General features: G+C 44.6%; 1 protein-coding gene and 1 long non-coding RNA gene across 2 annotated transcripts; one reads left to right on the forward strand and one right to left on the reverse strand.

Moving 5' to 3' along the window:
* Positions 1-436: 436 nt before the first annotated feature.
* Positions 437-3,835, reverse strand: LOC100732073 (lymphocyte antigen 6E-like). Its single transcript, XM_003463666.5, has 4 exons — positions 3,698-3,835; positions 1,716-1,828; positions 1,274-1,393; positions 437-1,151 (listed from the first exon to the last, which is right to left on the reverse strand). The coding sequence occupies exons 2-4, from the start codon at positions 1,783-1,785 to the stop codon at positions 931-933; spliced, it is 411 nt and encodes a 136-aa protein (XP_003463714.1). The 5' UTR covers positions 1,786-1,828; positions 3,698-3,835; the 3' UTR covers positions 437-930.
* A 159-nt stretch (positions 3,836-3,994) lies between these two features.
* Positions 3,995-15,955, forward strand: LOC134471674 (uncharacterized). Its single transcript, XR_010041251.1, has 2 exons — positions 3,995-6,593; positions 13,670-15,955. It is a non-coding gene; the product is annotated as an uncharacterized LOC134471674 (long non-coding RNA).
* Positions 15,956-21,173: the final 5,218 nt, after the last annotated feature.

Consider the following 21,173-nt stretch of genomic DNA (forward strand, 5'->3'; position numbering starts at 1 on the left):
TCTGCAAAGGTCAAGTAGACACAATCAGACCAATTCAGTTACTGAGTGGGTGTAGCTGGGGATCTAGGGATTGGCACTATGTCCAGCCTGTCCTAGTCTTACCACAGGCCTAGAATGACTGTGCCTGGGACAGTAGCCTCCTCAATCCAGGCTCACTGAAGCACCATTGGTCTCCACGTCCCCAAATTGGGGCCATGACCTTCTTTCTTGACCTGTGTAAGTCCCTGGGTCAGGGTTCCCTTTTAGACTTCATAAGCAGCTAGCTGTGAATTTAAAGGGCCCTTATCCTCCCCAACCAACCTAGTGGGCTCAGTTTGTGCTGTACCAGAGAGGATACCCAAGCCCTTCTCAACCTGAGGATCTCTGCTTCTTCCTTCCTCATATGGGCCCTGCTGGCAGGGGGAAGGGGCACAAGGACAGCAGTGCAGAGGAGGAATGGGTGGGAAAACCATTTATTTGAGGCACCAAAGCAGCAGTAGGGCACCCACGTGAGGGTGGGTCAGACAGGGTCTCAGCTGAATCTTGGATGGATGCCTGAAGCTGAGGGCATTAGCAACATCTTGAAATTAGTGCATTGTGTGTGCAGAAATGCCAGGGTAAGGGGCTTTCCAGGGTGCCCCCACTGGGCCCAAACTTGTCCTGCCCTCCCCAATACATCCCTCCAACCAACAGCCTGCCAAAAGGACCTGGGATTTAGGTGTTCCTCCTGGGTGTCTACAGGACTAAGCCCCATCCCTAAGGCCCTACGACTTTAGAGGGAGCCCAGAAATGAGGCAGTTGGCATTGGAGCAGGGGTGGGTTTGGCCCTGTGTCCAAAGGGGTGGATCAGGCAATGAGAAAGAGATGGACGCTCCAATAGCCTCCTGGTGTCTGGAAGGAGCTGGGCTTTTCTTCCTGAGCTGGGGGAGCATGGGGCATCAGGTAAGGAGTTCAGGGGGCCAGCCACAGTGAGGCTGACAGCAGGCTGAGCAGAAGCCCAAGGCTCATCAGTAGGGCACTGGTCTGAGGCCCACCTCCAGCAGCACTGAAGTTACACAGAGAATTTGAGCAGCACGTGGTACCCACATTTACCACGCCAATATCAACGCTTGGACCAGGGCAGGCTGGAGAACATCCTTTGTTCAGGCTGTAGCCAAAGTCCACGAGTTTCCCTGCATGGAAAAAGTGGCTGTGAGGAGAGAGACAGCCCCTGCAGAGCTCTGGCCTCAGGCTGGGGAAACAGGTAAGTGGGGACAACAGGGTTGAGGTCTGGCCACTCCTTACCAGCACTTACCAATGCCACCGGAGGTAGATACGGTCACACAGTAGTTGTCAGAGTCTGAGCAGATGGTTGGCCACAGGCAGTAGAAATTGCTCTTCTGATTAGTGCAGGAGAAGCACATGAGGGAGTGGGCTGCAGAAGGAGGGACATGCTGCAGGCTATGCCTTTCTCACTCTCAGGGAAGTCTTCCACTGTACCCCCCTAGCCCAGCCTTGGACACCCAATTGTCTGTGGACATTTACTGGTGACACCAGACTGTGGCCCTCCCAAGCTTAAGTGACCCCCAAACACAGGGTGACAAAAGAATGGCCAGGCTTCTAGAAGGCCCAGGAGAACCCAGAAATCCTCATGGGCCCTGTCCTGGAAGGACTTCTAGTCTCTGCTCAGAGCAGCCATGAGAGGGAATCTATGAAGGCTTGGCCTGTGAAGAAGTCTAGGGTCCCAGGCACCATACCTTGCTCCACACCCAGGAGGGCAGCCAGCAGCACTGGCAGGAAGACCTTCATGCTTGAGGGGACAAACATCCGGGGAGGGCTTACAAAGCCAAAGAAACCAGTCTTGCTGTGGCTGTGAGACAAGCAGCTGTTAGAGAGCCAGGCTGGCCATCCATGGCCAGGGACCCAGAGTGAGGTGTGACTGGGCACACCTCTCTCTTCCCAAGTGTCAGGCATCCACACTTTGTACAGGGACCTTCCAGCATCCAGCTAGTTACAAACCTCCATCACCAGATCTGGGAACAGCAAGGCCAGGTTGGGGTACCATCAACATTTTTGGAATCTGGCAGAAACCAAAGCCCGGGGGAATAGCCCTTGCTGGTGGTCCTGACATAGAGGAGTGGTGATCAGAAATGGTACTGGCTAGCTGGGTGCCCACAGTCCAAGCCACTCCTCAGGTGGTGCCCTAGGGGCTTTGTAGAGGGCTATGGCACTGAGTTGTTCCCTGTGGATGAGGGCTGGGGGCCTGCTCCCCTTTTTCCTGTTTCCATAGGGGTGCCCTCAGTGAGGCTCTTCCACCCACTCCATGGCTGGGAGGCAGCTTAGAGAGGAGACAGCAGGAAGGGCACAGGTGAATCTTGGCTAGGTAGGGACTCCTGATGGCTGTGGGCTCTGCACCAGGATTCCTCTGTAGGGCTGTCGTCTGTGGCACTGGATGGAGCAAGCTGGAGGCAGGCTTTGGCTCATATCAGCCTTGGACAGGGGAGGAAAAGGAATCCTGGGGAGTACAGATCTGGGCCGGCCAAGACCAAGAGGGCTGGGGCACAGGCCAGGACCCTGAGGACTTCAGCCTTTATCTGAAAGGTTAAAATGGATCTTTAAAAATTAGGATTTAAAAAAAGATAAGCTGTTTCTCCAAATTTCTTCAGCTAAAAACACCACTCCACCCCCAAGCTCTGGGGCCAAGGAGGACTCAGTGTTCCCAGTCTGGGCCCTGCATGTTGGAGTGTGCGTCTGAAAGCTCCACAAGAGTGGACAAGCTGTTCTCCTAATTTGGCCAAATTATGAATAAAACTCATCATTTTTCCACTTTTTAAAGAAGCTTTCTCTTACTTGATGGCAGGTAGGTGAACAATCCAGGCCTCAGATTCAGGCCTTTGACCAAGCCCGTCAGCCCATTGGCCTGGCAACACACTGACATCCTGGGGCTGGAAAGAGCTCCAGATGCTCAAAGTTAGGGCCAACATCAGTGCCAAACCTGGCTGGGCCTCTTTCTGCCTCCGACAGCCCAGGGAGGGCACAGTCTACAATTCCTCCTCCAGGAAGTAAGGTTTTAGCCAGAAAGAGCCCTGAGCTGTCTCCAAGAAAGCTCTAGCATGCACAGCCAGGAGCAGGCTGGGTGGCATCCCTCCCTGTCCACTGTGAGGCACCTACCTAGCGAGCTCTGCAGAGCTGAGCTAAAGCACTGGCAGGGTAGGGGAGTCTGTCTGATGCTCCCTATCGCAGCGAGAACCAGCAGGCCCTTGGCAGTGACACCCAGGACCCTGAACTCAGAGAGGGCCCCTGAGCAGCCAGCAAAAGAAGTAGGAAGGAATGGGAAGGGTACAGGTGTGGCAGCGCACTTTATTTACAAGTATAACCTGACCCCAAACCAAGAGTTGTTTTCTCTTCCACGGGAAAGGGCTCAATCCGAGCATAATCAGTCATTAGGCCCATCATCCTCCCCTTCCGGTTAAGGACTTTCCCAAGATCCTGTGCTTCTCCATCCACCAGTCTATCCCACGCTGGAGAGTTGGCTGTTGGGCCCTGGTGGCAGCACAAACCCTGGCCCCAGGTCCAGTCCTGGACCTCAGGAAACAGGGAGGTGTGGGGGATGGGAGCGGAGACTCAGCCTGGCAACCGGCCTCTTGATGGCCGCCACCCCAACCCCCGACCCGCGCCCTCCTGAGCTCCCTCCCACCTTTTGCCAGGCCCTAGGAGCTAACGGACGCGGGCGACTCACCGAAAGAGGTTTGGTGACCCAGCCTTGCTGAGCTCGGATCAGCGCGCAAACACTCCGGGGTAGGCGACGCGCTAGGCCAGAGGCGGGGGCGAGCAGAGGCGGGGCGAGGCGAGGCGGGGCGGGGCCGGGCTGAGGACCACCCCCGCCGCGGTTTCAGAGGGTCCCGGAACTGTTTCCTGTACCCGCCCCGCCAGCCTTGGAGTCTGTCCAGATTTTACCCGGTGAGCCTTCCAGGAAAGTCTCCAGGCTCCAAGTGACACACGGAGAGATGCTGTGACCCGCTCCTCCAAGACCCCCAGCGCGCTGCCCGCTAGTCCTTCTCATTCCCTTGCAGGACCGCCCTGGAGGGGCTGAATGGGCAGCTAGGGCACTGCAACAGCCGCTGACACCTGGCCTGTGGGGGGCCCTGGCCAGACCCCCCCCTGGGTAGTGTGGGGGCCGCATTCGGGAGGACGGTGGCACAGCGCGGGGCGAGCGGGAGGATGCACCTGTGCTCCAGAGCCTCATCTCTGCCCCGGCCCAGCTGCCTCAGGATGTAGTCGGTGGCTTCTGTGGGCCATCTGGCCCAGACCCTCTTCCCCTCTGTGCAGGCAGTTGCCTTCACTGCTCTGGGACCCCAGCCAGGATGAACCACAGCCTCCTCTCTGCTCCCCCCCCCCTGCAGCCACTCCTCTCAGCCCCCCTCTCAGCTGCTGCTTCCCCTGCGATTCCACTGTTTCCCCTGCGTTCTGTATGTACTTTTCTTTTTTCTGTTGCTACCGGGGCTGGAACTTATGACCACAGGCTTGCAAGGCAGGCGCTTATGCCGCTGAGCTAAATCCCCGACCACATGTATCTTTCATGTATTTTTGTCTTTCAGCAGCCACCAAGTGCTGTTTCATCCAGTGTGCAGCTACTGCTTGTGGGCTGCCTCCTGCCTCTTTGGAGGGGCCTGCTGGGAGACATCGCACAATGGGCAGGAGCTGGCCTTCAAGCTGGGCTGTTTATCTGGCACTCCTACAGACCTTGTGTACCGGGCCTGGGTGTCCCAGTCTGGGCCACCTACCATCTAACAGTCGCACCTCACTCTGTTGTAGCGTATTTCTCACAGCAGTAGTTGCGTCACCCCGTTCTGCTCACCTCACCTCCCCAGCATTACCCAGGGACAATGGACAGGGAGTCTTTTCTTCCACACCCAGACTGAGGTGTGTGGCCATAGTTCTGAACTGTGGCTGTGGACAGTAAGGGGGGGTCCACAGAAGGGACTACTTAGCTCTGAACACAGAAGGAGGGTTGGGGAAGGGGAGACAAGGGCAGGGTGTGAGGCAAGATGTTGGGCAAGCCAGAAAAAGCTGGACTGGGACACGTAGGGAAAGGAGGCCAGGCAAGGCAAGACCGGGGCACGTTCATCTTTGAATGTGATGCGTGATTTGTGTGAGCGTATGTATATCTGTGTGAGTTGTGCAGGTGTGTGTACATGTATTGAGTGTATGTGTGTGTGCCTGGTGTGAGTACATTTGTGTGTAGTATGTGTGGTATGTGTGAGTGCATGATATGTATGTGTGTGGTATGAGTATGGTTTGCGTATATGTGTGGTGTATGCAGCACTTGTGAGTGTGTACAAGTGTGTGGTAAGTATAGTACATGTCAATGTGTATACATGGTGGCTCACATGCCTTTGAAATGCTGTGTGTAGAGGACAGCAGCTGTGCATGGCCAAGGTGGAGCCTTGTCAAGGCCTAGTATCTCTGGTGGGGTCATTTCTTGCAAACTGCCCTATAGGGCATCTGGCTGGCTCCCTTTGTGCCATGCCTGGTTTGGGCTGTGTGAGCAGTATTTGTGCAGTTTAGATTAGCCTCGAACACTCATCTGTGGAACAGCTGCATTCCCTGGACATAGGAGGCTGGAGTGTATGTTTCCTGAAGGAGGTCCCCAAGAGGTCACCATCCAGAGTGATGCTGTAGCAGACCTACTCGGACTCGACTTGTGCCCCTGACTCCCATGTCTCTCCCGTAGAGGGACCAATGCATGGTACTGTTTGTCCCTTCATGAATCTGTAGCCCCTTATTCTGTCCACTTGACCTCTCCAGGACTGCCAAGGGACACAGGGTGAGTCTTTTCTCCACACTGAGACTTGGATATTGGCCTTGTGTGACAGCATCCTCTTTGGTTTAGCTTACCCTCCCTGTGCCCAGGCCAGCCCCTGCAGCCCACGCACATCTTGTGCTAGGAGAGTGATCAAGGCCCACCCTAGGGAGGGTGTGGTTATCTTGATCTTTCTGGCTGGCTGGACTCCATGTGGTGACAATGGTCATTAAAGTGACTTGGGCCTGGGTCAATGGTATGGTCATGGTCCAGTGTCCATGCCACTGTGAGGTAGACCTACATCTGGCTATCTTGTGCCTGAGGATGTGACCTTCAGGAGTCTCCAAGATCCCTCACAGTGATCCAGTCTCCAGAGGCCTTCTGGAAGGCATTTAGCTCTTCATCTTTGTGGACATCCAGATCCTCTAACCTTGAGCAATTTTATGACTCATAGATATGTCCTCCCCTGTGTCTGTTTTTCTGATTTGGGCCTGGGGCTCTTGGTTGAATTCCTACCGCCCTTCTGCACATCACTGCAGGGCAGGGCTTGGAGAAAGGACCACAGCCTGAGTGGACTGAATCCTGTGGGTGGAGGCACAGGACCTTCCTCTGTGGCCACTAAGCTTGTTTCTCAGTTTTAAACCTGAAACTTGTGAGTGGAGCTGCTTCCTCACCCACTGCCCTCCCTTCTTCTACATAGTACTTTTTGGAGAAGGCCCCATCTGAAGCAGTAAAGCGGGATGAGTCGCATACCTCCTTAGTCCTCTTGAACCCTCCTGAGGCTCTACCCTGGAGCTCTTCCTCATGTCCAGCTGATGACTCAAAGGCCAAGGTAGGCAGTCCAGCAGGTTCAGGCAACTCCGAGACATGAGAAAGAAAAATCCCCTTCCATGAGAGAAGGCCGACAGACCAAAGAATGACCACTTTGGTGCAACTGAGTTTTTTTAGGGGTCTCTCAAAGAGAAGTGGATGACATGGGAGCTGTAGTACCACAAAATTTGCCAACAACCCTTTGTTCAGCTACCGGTTTTGAGGGTACTGATTAACACAGCAAAGATTAAAACAAGAATTGGTTGGGGAAAAGTTGTGACATCCATTCCCATCCAACCATTATTGGGAACCCCGCAAGTCTCAGCAAGCACTGTCCAGCAGTGGTGGTAATGACCTTGTTGCACTGCAGATGGGTGCACAGCCTTAGCACCTGGCAGGAGCCATGGCAGCTACATGGGTACCCACTACAAGATGGAGGCACTTTGGCTGGGGTGGGCAAGCAATTCTCTCTACACCTAGACAGACTCTTTTCTCTTCTCAAACACTAACAGCCTTGAGAAGTTCTGGACCCTGCCCTGGAGCAGACCTTTATCTTCACCTCCTTGGTGGTAATTAGGGGCATCCTGGCACTAGAGGCCTTGGGGACCAGCCCTCTCCATGGCTACTCTTGCAGAGTCTTCCCTAGCTTTGGTGTCCCCTATACCTGGGTTGCCCAGAGCATTTTATAAGAGTAAACTAAGAATAAACGAATGGATGGAGTTAGATGCTCTGATGGGAAGGAAGTACCTCCTGCACAAGTAGCCTGTCTTCCCAGGGATCAGCCATTTATTTGTCTCCCAGGTCTGATCTAATAAATAATCAGAAGCATAGGCCTCTTGTAACTTGGGGAACTCTGGCCACAGCTGAGGAAGCATTTTGTCTTAGTTAGGTATCAGGGGACAGTGATGCTGTCTCCAAAGACAGGGGAACCTGATGTGAGCGGCAGGGGACAGCTAGCAGGGCAAAGGACCAAGGATAGTGATTCCCATGTGGTGGGTGTAGATCTTCACAATGCCGTCTTTTCCCACCTTGCAAAGAATTCTGATGTTTGGGTGAGAGTGCTTAGATCTTGGAAGGGCACATTTAATGTTGAATGACTCCCAGTCCCGTCTCAGGGCTGTGTGCTTAGATGGGTTGTAGTACTGAGTGAGGAGAAATGTGTACTGCTGTCCTATACCTGGATGGACCTATCTGCAGTGGGGATGAACAGGTTAAGAAAGCACAGGAAATCCTTAGTCCTTCTTGGGGTTTTCAGATAAGGAAACTGAAAGTCTCTGGTACTTACTTTTCGGTGGTATCCACTCAATACAATTGCAAAGGATAGGTAACAAAAACTAAAAGTAGAAATGGAGGCAACTCTGTGTGGGAGGAAAAGGCAACATGTTTTATAAGGGAAGTTATAGGAGACTGTGTTGAAGGAAGCAGAGGGTAATAATAATCCTCATAATAACAGTGTTTCCAATGAGGAAAGAGCTATTGTACTAAACTAAGGGGCTGGGAATGTTATGAAGCTTTGAGAAAGATAAAAAAGATTTTGGGAAGGAATGGGTCTTGCAGAGGAGCTAATTTGTGATCAAACTGCTAAAAGTCATCTATAGGATTATCAAAATTCAGAGTTATACTGTACAGAACATAAGTTTAATACCCTTGCTGAGGTAACAGCAATTTTTTTTAGCACAGAAAACAAATTTTCTTGAAGCACAGATCTGAGGGTTTTTTGTTTGGTTTTATTTATTTATTTGTTTGTTTGCATGCTGGGTATTGAACCTAGGACCTTTGCACTGGGCCAAATCTTTTCTTCCTTTTTACAAGTTTTTGTTGTTTTGAAACAGGGTTTTTATTGAGTTGCCCAAGATGGACTTAAGTTTTTGATCCTTCATGTCAGCCTATTAGAGTGCTGAGACTTAGGCAGACCCTACTTTGAAGAGGAATAAAATCAAATGAAATAAAACAGAATAAAGTCAATCAAAACAAAACAATGAACACTGTACAGGACTTCAAAACAAGATAAAAGAAAATCTACAATGGCTATTATAATGTCTCTTTTTATCTTCAAAATTACTGTCCATACCTTCAGGCACAACAAAACCAAAGAAAACAGAACAGAATAAAACCAGTCAAAACAAAACAGTGAAAGCAATGTAGGACCTCAACACAAAGCAATAGGAAAACATCAGTGACTACCATGCCATTAGACACAACACAGTCAAGCAAAACAAAGTAGAATAAAATCAATCGAAACAAAACAATGAAAGCAATACAGGACATCTTTGAAATAGCTGTCCATGCCACCAGATATAATAAAATCAAACATAAGAAAGCAGATTAAAACCAGACTAATCAGAACAATTAAAACAATACAAGATTTTAAAACACAGTAATATATTAACAATGGCCACTGCCTTCCTTTTTTAGACATTTCCTCCCCTTTCACTTTCAAAATATTTATTGTGCATTTTGGGTCCTACTAACTAATTTTTTAATACTAGGGAGACATCAGTATGTTCACCCATGTGACTCTGAAATGTTTCTCCCCTGAGCATGACCTCAAGAGGCTCAAGGTTATCTTTCTTTATAGCAGAGTAGTTTTCCATTGTATAAAAGTGTCATGGCTTTCTTATCCACTCTATAGCTGATGGGCAAGCTACCCCCACTTCTTTCTGGTTCTCTGTCACAGAGCATTGTTCTCTCTCCTTTGATTTTCAGTCAGTGAACCCCCTTTTGAGTTACATATGATTCTTTTATAAAACATATTGATGGTTCCTGTCTCCTGATCCACTCTGCCTGTGTTTCTTTTTATTGGAGAATTGAGGCCAACTTCATTAATGGTTATGGCCAACATGTAATGGCTCATCTCTGCCATGCTATTTTTCTGCTGTTGGCTGCCTAATTTTCCCCTCCATTCAACTGTCTGTCCTACTAGGTGATCCCCTTCTACCACTGTTGCTGGAACCTTGGTCTTTTTTTTTTTTTAAATCTCTCTGTGGAATGTTCTTCAGTATTATTATAGGATTGGTTTGTTGGTTATGAATTCCTTCACTTGTTCTTTATCATGGAAGTATCTTGTTTTCCATTAATTTTGAAAGACAGTTTCATAGGGTCAATCTGGGTTGGAAGTTGTTTCCTTTCTGTACTTGAAATATTTTATTCCAACCTCTTCTTGACTTGATGGTTTGTGTAGAGAAGTCTGCTGTGATTCTGATGGGTTTTCCTTTATAGATGATGTGTTTCTTTTCTCTAACAGCTTTTAATATTTTGATCTTGTTTTGAATTTCTGGCATTCTGGTTATTGTATGTTTGCGTGTAGATTTATGTTGGTTGTAGCTAGCTGGAGTTCTATATGCCTCACTTATCTGTATAACATGTGCTTTTCCCATGTCTGGGAAGTATGCTGCTATTACTTCTGTAAATAGAATTTTAATGTCATTTGTGTTGACCTCTGATTTTTAACTGACGCCTGTTATTCTTAAGTTATTTTGCTTTGCATCATCTTGCAGTCATTGTATTGCTATTTCCTGGTCTTTGTTATTTTTAAGAGATCTTTCCTTTCACAATCACAAGCTGTCAAACCTGTCTTCCCGAGATCTGAAAGTCTATCTTCAGCTTCTTTCAAGCAGTTTTGACAGCTTTCAAAGGAGTTTTTAATTTCCTGGATACCTTTTTGAATCTGTTTCAAGTATTCTGAATCTTTTTTTATATTGTTCCTCCAAGGTTTCCCTCATTTTCCTATGCTCCTCTACTTTTTTTTATCTATGTCGTCTTTAGAGTTGCTTAGCAATTCTTTTATCATGTTTTTATTTCTTCTTTTACCTGAGATAGCATTTCTGTTCTAATTTCTTTTTTTTTTTTTTTTTTTTTTTTTTTGTCTTTTTTGTTTTATCGGTACCGGGGATCGAACTCATGACTGCCTGCTTGCAAGGCAGGCGCTTATGCCGCTGAGCTAAATCCCAGCCCCCTCTAATTTCTTTTATAGTGTCATGAAATTGTTTCTTTACTTCAGTGGCCATCACTTCAGAAACTTCAGAAGTGCAGCTCCTAATCTCTTCCATGTTTACATCTTGTGGGCTTGCTCTGCTTGGGTCAGACGCCAGAGACTGCCTTTTGCTTCTTTATCTTGGCATGTTCATGGGTTCTTCTGGGACAACAGGTAGTGAGGCACTTCCTGTGTTGACTAAAATTTCCCCAAATCATGATTGTTTGGTGCTCCTCGCCAGTGCTGGCTATGAGTTAGCTGATAGTGGCCGTCAGATGCACTGGTGCAGGGCTGACCACTACTTTTTCCTGCTTGCACTGGCTACCAGCATGGGAAGCCTGTATGATGGCTGGAGTGCATATGGGGTGGGACTGTCCTGTTGTCTTCAGACCTGAGCTAGTTACCCACAGAGAGCTCTAGGATGGCCGCTGGAGTACACACGGGCAGGGGCAGGACTGGCTGCTGTTTTCCCACCTGAAGAAACTATATTAACTGGATCCAGCCAATTAGATTACTGTGTCAGTATTGATAATAGAAGAAAGATATGATAAAGTTCTGGATATAGTGGTCAATTTGGGATTCGAGCCACAGCAAAACCTGTTCTGATTAGCATCTACACTGCCTCCCTGGCCGAATAACCCCTGCACAGGACCCGACCATACTGATGTCACATAAATGTCAATTCACAATAATAGTTTGATGGTCGCCATTTCACATGAAGTGAATCCTAGGGGATTCCAAGAAGCTCTGTGTTCAACTCAGGCTTCCACCTGCCTCAGAGTCACCTCAGCTCTCTTGATTCTCACAGATGCCCAGGGACTTTGGGTTGACTCTTTTTATTCAAATCACACACACACAAAAACGGCAGTATGCATGGCAAGTTTATCAAAATTGACCAAATTCTGGAATTAAATGCAACTTCACTGAAGAGAGGACCACTGTAGGACAAACTGAATTTACTGTCAGTGAAGAAAGACCTTCTGTATAGAAGAGTTTATTTTCAAAAACAGGACAGATAGAGGGAATTTTATTTCAGGAAGAGGGAGAAGGATGGGAAACTTTTAAAAAATTGTGTGTTACACAAGTGGATGAAACAATACTAGACAAAGTTGGGAAGAACCTGTATTCAACACAGCAGGAATTTCTGACAATGTGTAGTATCTGTAGGACTCTAATCAGTACTGCTCAGATCAAAAGTGAGGGTTGTGAGCTATGGAAACTTTAGGGAATGCCTCAATTATAAAGCGTGATCAGTGGGACTTAGAATGAAAGACATAGGGACTTGAGAGTCTGTGTTCCCTGATTCAACGAATCTTTAAAATACCATGTCTCCAAAATAAATGTTACTATTCTATATTACTAACATTCACAAATAAGATACCCCATAATAATCTTGGCTGGCATTGGAAAGATACTAAGCTATACTCCTGTTCTGCCATTTGGGAATAGATAGGTGGTGTGGCAAATAACACTTATTGAAGTTTCTGTTTGCAAACCAAGAAATAATATTTGGCTATACCTACAAAATTCATGGAATCTTGGCTTCTTGTGTATGTGATCACTTGTTTATACCCACATTTCCAACAATATTTGGCCTAGAGAATGGGCTGACTTTGTTGTAAAGGAGTTCATAATGATAATGTATTTTCTGACTTCTATAATGTGAGTGTCCTCTGGTTTTGGTATCAGGATAATGCTTGCTTCCAGAAAGTAAGGAGCTTCCATTTCAATTTCATAAAGGAGTTAGAGAAGTAGTAGTATTACATCTTCTCTAAATTTCTTATAGAATTCAGCAGTGAATCCATCAGGGCCTGGGATTTTATTGGTTGGTAGGTTTTTAATTACACTTTGAATTTCATTTTTTGATATGGTTTAATTTAGAATTTTTATATCTTCTTGATTGAGTTTTGATAATTCATGTATTCCTATGAATTTGTCCATCTCTTCTGTGTTTTTCAGCTTATTGGTATACAGGTTCTCAAAGTAGGTACTGATGACCTTCTGGATTTCTACAAGATCTGTCGTGATTACACCCTTTATACTCTTAATTGCATGGACTAATCATTTCTTATCTTTTTATGACAAGGTTGGCAAAGGATCTGTCAGTTTAATTTTTGAAAGAATCAACTCCTCAAATCATTAATTCTTTGTTTTGTTTTATTGGTCTTCGTTGCATTAATTACTTCTCTGATCTTTATAATTTCCTCATTTGTGTGAGTTTTGAGCTTTTCTTGCTCTTCTTTTTCTAAAAGTCTGAGGATCAACATTAGGTTGTTTATTTGAACTTGCTCTGTTTTTCTGACATGGGAATTCAGTACCATAAATTTCCTTGTAGGGTTGCTTTCATTGCATCCTATTAGTTCCAATAAATTATTATTTAATTGTAGAAACTAATTTCTCTTTAATTTTTTTTTAAATTTTATTTAAAGAAAGTCTAAACAAAATAGAAAATAGGTAGAAATAATATATATGTTCACAGAAAAAAATTAACTGTAAGAAATCACTAGTTGATGTTTATATATTGTTGTTTTACAAATAGTTGTTCAAGATACAAAAATGGAACATGTAAAGTGGGAATTTAAACAGTGAGACTGCAAGCAGTTCTGTTCAACTGTCCAACAAAACTTAGCAACATGTTTGTCAATCCTATACACTTAAACATACATGCAGTTATCCATATCTTCAATTACTGAGATTGAATAAACCCAAGCAGGCTAATATTACTCTGAACAAAGAATAATACTAATGCTGGGTTTCACATTATGACACTCCAGGATCAGCACTGGATATTTTAATGTCTCTTTTTCTTCAAAGTATCTCTTCATTTCATCATGTGTCATAAGATCAGTTCTCATAAACTGTTTATAGATTCTACACATGCATGAGTTTTAACATGTATTTATATCTTTTCTTTTGGCCAATTCCTTCCTTCAAATTTTTTCCCACTGGGGGCATCTGGTTGATTTTCAGCCAGGGCTCTCCTTAAAGTCTTCACCCCCAACCTTGGTACTACTGAGAATATGTGGAACTTTTAAGAGTTGGGGCCTGGTGGGAGGAAGTTAAGTCACTGGGGGATGTCCCTCAGGGGGATTTGGGGACCTCAGGAGCGTTTCTGTCTGTGCCAGGAGGTGAACAGATTCCTCTGCTGTGTGCTGCTGCTGTGATTCACTGCACCACCACAGGCCCAATCAACAAGGGTAGGTGATCCTGGATGGAAAACTCTGGTATTCTGGCCAAAATAAACCTTTTCTCTTTTAATTTGATTATTTCAGGTGTTTTGCACTGTAGCAGAAAGCTTTCTAACCAGTGTGCAATTTAAAATTTAGGAATTATTCATTTCTGGAAATGTTCTTTCAATCTTTTTAGACTGTGGCTCACTTTAGGTAACAGTAAATGTAAGTGTGGATAAGAAGGTCAGTCATAAAGTCTTCCTCACTGTGCTCTAACCAGGGGCACTTAATGGTTGTGTTCTTAACAGGTCTAATAGGCAGGGGGACCCTGCATTATCTTGGAGTGGAAAGGACAGCTATAGATGGCTCCTGCTCAGGCTTTGCAGGTTAACATAGGCACTAGTCCAGGTTCTTTCTATATCTCCCACATGGCTGAAGCTGTTCAGGCGGGGAAACTAAGGCTCAGAAAGAGAAGCTGTCTGGTTTTTCTCATTTGTCTCTTTAGGCGACCTTGTCAGCCTAGGTGAGTGCTAGGGAAGGTAACATGGCTAAAAAACTGAGGCCACAATTAAGCTTTCCATGGGAAGCCACACAAAGCCCAATTACCTCACTAAGAGTTTCAGGATCCACTAGTTGTGGTGGGAATAAGGCTTCTAAAATCAGAAGATGCCTGGTCTCTCACTGCTGCCTGTCTCTCCTCCACATGATCCTGGAGCCTCGGGGCTGCCTCCTGATCCTTTTCTGATGATCCTTCCTTGGGATTTCTTTCCCCCTGTCTGTTCCCATCTCTCTTTCCCTGACCTTTTCATGAGCCCCATCCTTTGTCCCTGCCACCCTCCCCCAGGTCTAGGAAAGTCCTAGGTCTGGGCCTTGACCACCCTCTAGAGGCCTCAGCATGCATTGCACCCCAGCTCACCTTGGGAAGCAGTGTGATGAGAACATCCTTCCTGAGGCTGTGGAGGCTGTGATCACTGTAGTCAGCATAAGGGCCCAGCAGATCAGTTATGGGGAATCAGTCACTTGGGGATTCAGTCATGCCATGCTGGGAGCACCAAGGGTGGGAGGCCACTTCAACCCTTTCCCGCTAATTTCCCTGTCTTGGAGGATTCCCTGCTGAGTCCCTGCTCTGAGCCAAAGGCCCTCTCACCTACTCAGCCTGGCCCAGCAGATCAGCTCAACTTGAGTGTCATGTTTCTTCCTTCTTCAAGGAAACCTGCTGTGGCTCTGTATGGTGTTCCAGGTTGGCTGTGGGGACAGCCAGGCTGAGCTCTTGCAGCAGGACAGCCAGTGGGCTGCAGGAGTGTTCCCTAGCTTCCCATGGGGTGCAAAAAGCAGCTACTCAGGCCTTGCAGAGGCGGAGGGTAGAGGCTGGTACTTGAGGGAAGGCTGCTGCGGAAAGTGAACCTTCATCCTGTGCCAGTGAGCTCTACACTGGGCAGGAGGCTCTGCTTCAGAGGAGGTAGGGGAAGCTGATTGCAGCAGGTTGCTCATCACTGAGCTTGCACTAGGCTGCTGTTCTCTAAGCCATTTATTTTATCCACTTAGTCACAGGGTGGCTGGGACACCAGAATTCAGCTGGCTCAGTATCTTCTCTGTCCAGGACCTTGGGACCAGCCTGGGATAGATTGCAACCTCCTGAACTTGTTCCTCTCAGGGGAGGAGAAGGACACTGAAGAAGTCTCTGGAGTGCTTGGCCAGAGGTGCTGGAAAGCCAAGACTTGTTTCTTCCCAGAAGAGAGAGTGAGCCAATCCAGAACCAGTGCTATTGAAGACTGTATATCTTAAATTGAGTTACTCTGTGGGTTCATCTCTGTCTTTTTGGTCACCACTTATGTGGTACACTCAAAGCCACACCATATGCTGTACAAGGTTTGTATTTCTTCCTTAACCCAGTAAATAGGTTAAAATTGACCACTAGATCCTGCAGGTGCTGGCTGGTGGCTGGGGCTTCCAGTTCTGACCCTATGTCCTCTCCACAGGGTGTCCTGGGTGTCCTAATATATTATGCTCAATGTCTTTCCCTGGATCAAGGGATCCCACAAAGCACAGCCTAACTGCAGCTTTCTTGTGCTTTATTTCTTGCCTCTGAAGTTATGCAAGGTTACTTCTGCTTCTTCCCTCCTGTAATATCTGTATCTCTGCCACTGATTCCTCCTCTTAATGTGTTTGTGAACACATTAAGGAAATGCTAAAACAAAGAACAAAAAAAGATGTAATATTAAATTTGAATATCAAAAGTGATTGAGTTTGACAGTATTATTTATGTACAACTTAATGACAAGTTAAATTTTTAACTTAATGAAAATTGAGAAGAAATATATTTCTAGAATAGATGGAAAACTTGAATAAATCAATGACAAGAAGAAACTGAAAAGTTTGGTTTAAGATTTATCCTTGCAAAGGTGTTGAAACCAATTGTTTTAAAGCATAATTATTCTTAGCTGGTAAGAAAGTAAGTGTTGTATTATTCAAAATATTCTGCAAAATAGAAAGGGAAGTAAATATTTCCAATTCATTTCACATATGAATTTCATATCAAAATTTGATGTACCATGAAAAATATAATTAATTGCTTGAGTAATATGCATACAAAAATTGAAATAAAATGCCATATATTTATACTCAAGTACTTATTCAGGTTAATGTACTATGGGAAAGAGGAGTTTATAGCATATATGTAATGATAGCTTAATAATAGTAATCACATATCAAATGAGTATATGGAACTGTAAAACCATATAATTATGTTGTAATTAGGGAACAACACTTGCCAAAGTTTAGCAGCCATTTTTCACAAAATCTACATGAACAAGTAGTAATTAAAATGCTGTACCTTGACTATGTAGCCCAGGCTGGTGACTCTCCTGCCTCAGCCTCCAAGTGCTGTGATTAGTTGTCTGCCATCATGCCTAGTCTAGGTGACAGTATTGTATCACTGTTAAATTACCTGGTTTTGAAAATTTTACTGTGATAATGTAAGAGAATATCCCTGCTTTTAGGAAGTATACCCTGCAATATGTAAGAATGAGGAAGCATTATGTTTATACTCAATACACACACACACACACACACACACACACACACACACACAGAGGAAGAAGACATTAATAGTAAAACAAAGGTGGCATACGTTAACCATTAATAAATGTGGGTAAAGGAGTTTTTCTACTATTTTCCAACTTCTCTATAAATTTGAAACTATTTCAAATTTTAATATTTAAATAAAAACAGGTAAAATGGAACTGGAAGGAAGGAGTCTGAGGTGAGCTCCTCTCCTTTCCTTTGACTGGAAACTGCTATGATTGGCAGGAAAAAGTCTGAGATAGTTTCTTCTCCCCACTCTTAACTGGGAGCTAGGGAGACTGATGAGAAAGAGACCTGAGACAGGTGCTTGTTCTCGCCATTAATGGGACTCAGAGACCAGAGACCAGTGGGAAAGTCAGACTCAATAGAACCCCAGTACAATGCACAAGATGGACAGGCAGGGCTGGAAGTGCAGAAAATTGTGAGGGAACAGTAAAAATATGAGCCGGCAGGTGAAGTTTGGAAACTGAAGCCTGTAGCCTTCACAGGCCAAAAGAAGAAACAACTAACCCTACTCCAGGAAGCACTATGGCTGCCTTCCAGAACCTCCAGTCAGAATGGACTGGGAGAACTATCCAGCCATGCCTCAGAGAAACTGTGTGTGTCTGGAGAAGCCCAATACTTACCCCACCACTTCCCCAGGAACCTAAGTTAAAGGAAACTCAGGTGTCTGACACATTTCCCTACACTGAAAATGGGTAGCCAATGTCAGAACTGCCTGGGACCCCACAACTGGCTCATCTGAAGGAAACCAGGAAAATGTCAAAATGAAATAACAAAAAGCAATCTCTGGCCTCTAGCCCACACAGAACGAGTCTAGGAGACATAGATATCGAATAAATTGGAAGTTGCAAACCTGAAATTTCAGGGATGATAACAACTGAAGTAAAGAAACTATGTCATGAGGCTATAAAAGAAGTCAGATCAGAAATAACATCTCAGGTAAAAGAAGAAATTACAAATATTAAAAGTGTTGCTGAGTTTATCTAAAGAAGACATAGATATTTTATTTATTTTATTTTATTTATTTTTGTAATGGGGATCAAACTCATGACCTTGCACTTGCCAGGCAGGTGCTTATGCAGCTGAGCTAAATCCCCAGTTGACATAGATTTTTTAAAAAGCAGCATAAGGAAATGAGGCAAACCTCAAATGAGCAACATAGGGAAGGACTGGAATGCATGAAACAGAGTTCAAAGAGATATCCAGGAAATATTAACAATCCATTGAAAGCTGGAAAAACTGCTTGAAAGAAACTGAAGATAGACTTTCAGCCCTTGAAGGCAGGATTGCAGCTAGTTATTGGAAAAGAAAAGACCTATTAAAAATAATAAGAGGTGCTCGGCTGGCTCTGGGGAATTGGGCCTGCCTACACCCTCAACTCTGGAGACTAGGTGGCCTGGGGTGACTGTTCCTACACCATCCTGAGCCCCAGGAGTTTAACATCTTGCTCCCACCAGCCAGGGAACTTCACAGCTTCCTGCTGCACTGGACCAGCTCAGCAGGTCTTGGGCATGCCTGCACCAACTTTCCGGCTTCCTGCCATGCTCTGCCAGATCTGGGGATTTGGGTCTGCCAGCATCCTCAATTCTGGAGACTGGGAGGCCTGGGGTGAGTGTCCCTGCACCATCCCAGGCCCAGGAGTTTAGGATCATTGCTCACAAAAGCCAAGAAACTTCACAGCTTCCTGTCACACTCGACCAGCCCCACAGGGCTTGAGCCTGCCTGCCCCACCACCCACTCTCAATCCAGGGAACTGGGTAGCCAGAGTCCGAGGAGCTGAGGGTATACAAGATGACATCCAAGAGGGCCTGGGGAAGCCTTGAAATAACACTTGAAACATGGAAATATAGGAAATTGACAAAATGAAAGACCAAAATACAATCTCAAACATCCATCCCATTACAAGAAACCATAGGAGCTATGTTCATAGAAGAAAATATATGCCACAGACCTGAAATACCTGAAATAATAGCAACTGAGATAAAGAAGCAACTCTAGGAAGCTTTAAAGGAATTTAAACTAGAAACAATCTCTCAGGTAAAAGAAGAAATCATAAAAGAAATGAAAGAGATGCTGAACATATCTCAAGAAGACACACTTAAAAAATTGGAGGAACTAAACAAAAAGATAGAATCCCTGCATGAATAATATAAGAAAAAAACAGAATAAATAAAAAAGATGCAAAGAGATATATAGGAAATACAAAAATTCCATTGAAAGTTGTAAAAAACCACCTCGATGAAAGTGAAGATAGAATTGCAGACCTTGAAGACTAGATTGAAGCTAGTGAACAGGAAAGGAAAGATCTTTTAAAAATAACAATGAATCAGGAAATAACAATTCAATGTCTGCAAGATGATGCAAAGAAAAACAATATAAGGTTGATAGGGATAAATGAAAAAGAAGAGGACAACATGAAGGATGTCAAGAGGACATTTAGAGAAGAAATCCTGAAAATTTCGCAAAAATGAGAATGGAAACTGACATCAGGATCAGTGAAGCATATAGAGCTTCAAATAGCCATAAGCAAACTAAAACTACACCCAGACATATAATAATCACCATCCCAGAAATCCAACATAACAATAGAATATTAAAAGCTATCCAAGAAAAAAGACAGATCACCTATAAAGGAAAGCCTATCAGAATCACAGCAGATTTCTCAACACAAACAATGAAGTCAAGAAAAGCATAGAGAGGGGGCTGGGGATTTAGCTCAGCGGCATAAGTACCAGCTTTGCAAGCAGGCGGTCGTGAGTTCGATCCCCGGTACCGGTAAAAATGAAAAAAAAGACAAAAAAAAAAAAAAAAAAAAAAAAAGAAAAGCATAGAGAGAAGCATGCCAGATCCTAAAGAAAAATGCTTTCCAACCTAGAATGATGTACCCTGAAAAACTGTCCTTCAAAATGGATGGAGAAATAAGATACTTCCATGATGAAGAACAGCTGAAGAACTTCACGATCACCAAGAAAACTCTGCAAAGAATACTGAAAGACAGTTTAGACACACTTAGGAAAAAAACACTAAACAAAGCAGACAATTAAACAGAACCGAAAGATAAAGATACAACAGCAGAAAGATAATATTTCAACAAGAAACCAACATATAACAGTTATAGCCATTAATGTAAATGGTCTCAATGCACCAATTAAAAGAAATAGACTGGCAGAATGGATCAAGAAACAAAATCCAACCATATGCTATCTACAAGAAACCCATCTAACCCAAAAGGATACTCACAGACTAAAAGTCAAAGGATGGAAAACAATACTTCATGCAACAGGAACCCAAAGAAAAGCGGGGTAGCTATTCTGTTTCCAGACAATGTGAACTTCAAGCCAATAATGATCAGAAGGGATAAAGAAGATCACTACATACAGGTTAGGGGAAAACTCAATGAGAAGGAGATAACTATCTTAAATATATATGCACCCAGTTATGTAAAACAAGTGCTAACAGAAATGAAAACCAAATTAGTAGTAACACAATTCTAACAGGAGATCTTAACACACCATTGACACCAATGGACAGATCAACCGGACAGAAAATCAGCAAAGAAATGAAAGAGATGAATCACCTGTGAACAAATGGGCTTAATAGACATATACAGAGTATTCCACCCAACAACAATAGAATACACATTCTTCTCAGCAGTACATGGGTCATTCTCTAAAATAGACTATATATTAATTCAGAGAACATATTTAAATAAATGCAAAAGGGTTGAAATTATCCCTTGCATGCTATCGGACCATAGCGCTATGAAATTAGAAATTAATGAAAAAGATACTGCAAAAATCCCACAAACACATAGAAACTGAATAACACACTCTTGAGTAATCCATGGGTCACAGGGGAAATTAAAGAAGAAATTAAACAATACCTGCAAACAAATGAAAACACAAATACAACTTACCGGAATCTGTGGGATGCAATGAAAGCTTTCCTCAGAGGAAAACTTATTGCACTGAGTTCCCACATCAGGAAAACAGAATGGATACAAATAAATAACCTGATGTTACACCTCAAACATCTAGAAAAAGAAGAGCAAGTCAAGACCAAAGCCAAAAGAAGAGAAGAAATTATAAAAATCAGAGCAGAAACTAATGCAATAGAGACTAAAAAAACAATCCAAAAAATCAACAAATCAAAGAGTTGGTTCTTTGAAAGAATAAATAAAATCGACAAGCCCCTAGCCAACCTTATTTTAAAAAGGGAAGAAAAAGCTAAATTTCATGCAATAAGGAATGAAAGAGGCGAAATCACTACAGACCCTATAGGAATACAGAAGATCATCAACACCTATTTCGAAAACCTCTACTCTCAAAGGTTTGATAACACAGAGGAAATAGACAGATTCCTAGAAGAATAT

This window comes from Cavia porcellus, unplaced genomic scaffold (assembly GCF_034190915.1).
Source record: "Cavia porcellus strain 051 isolate PalLab524CR breed Dunkin Hartley unplaced genomic scaffold, mCavPor4.1 scaffold_19, whole genome shotgun sequence".
Taxonomy (NCBI): Eukaryota; Metazoa; Chordata; class Mammalia; order Rodentia; family Caviidae; genus Cavia; species Cavia porcellus.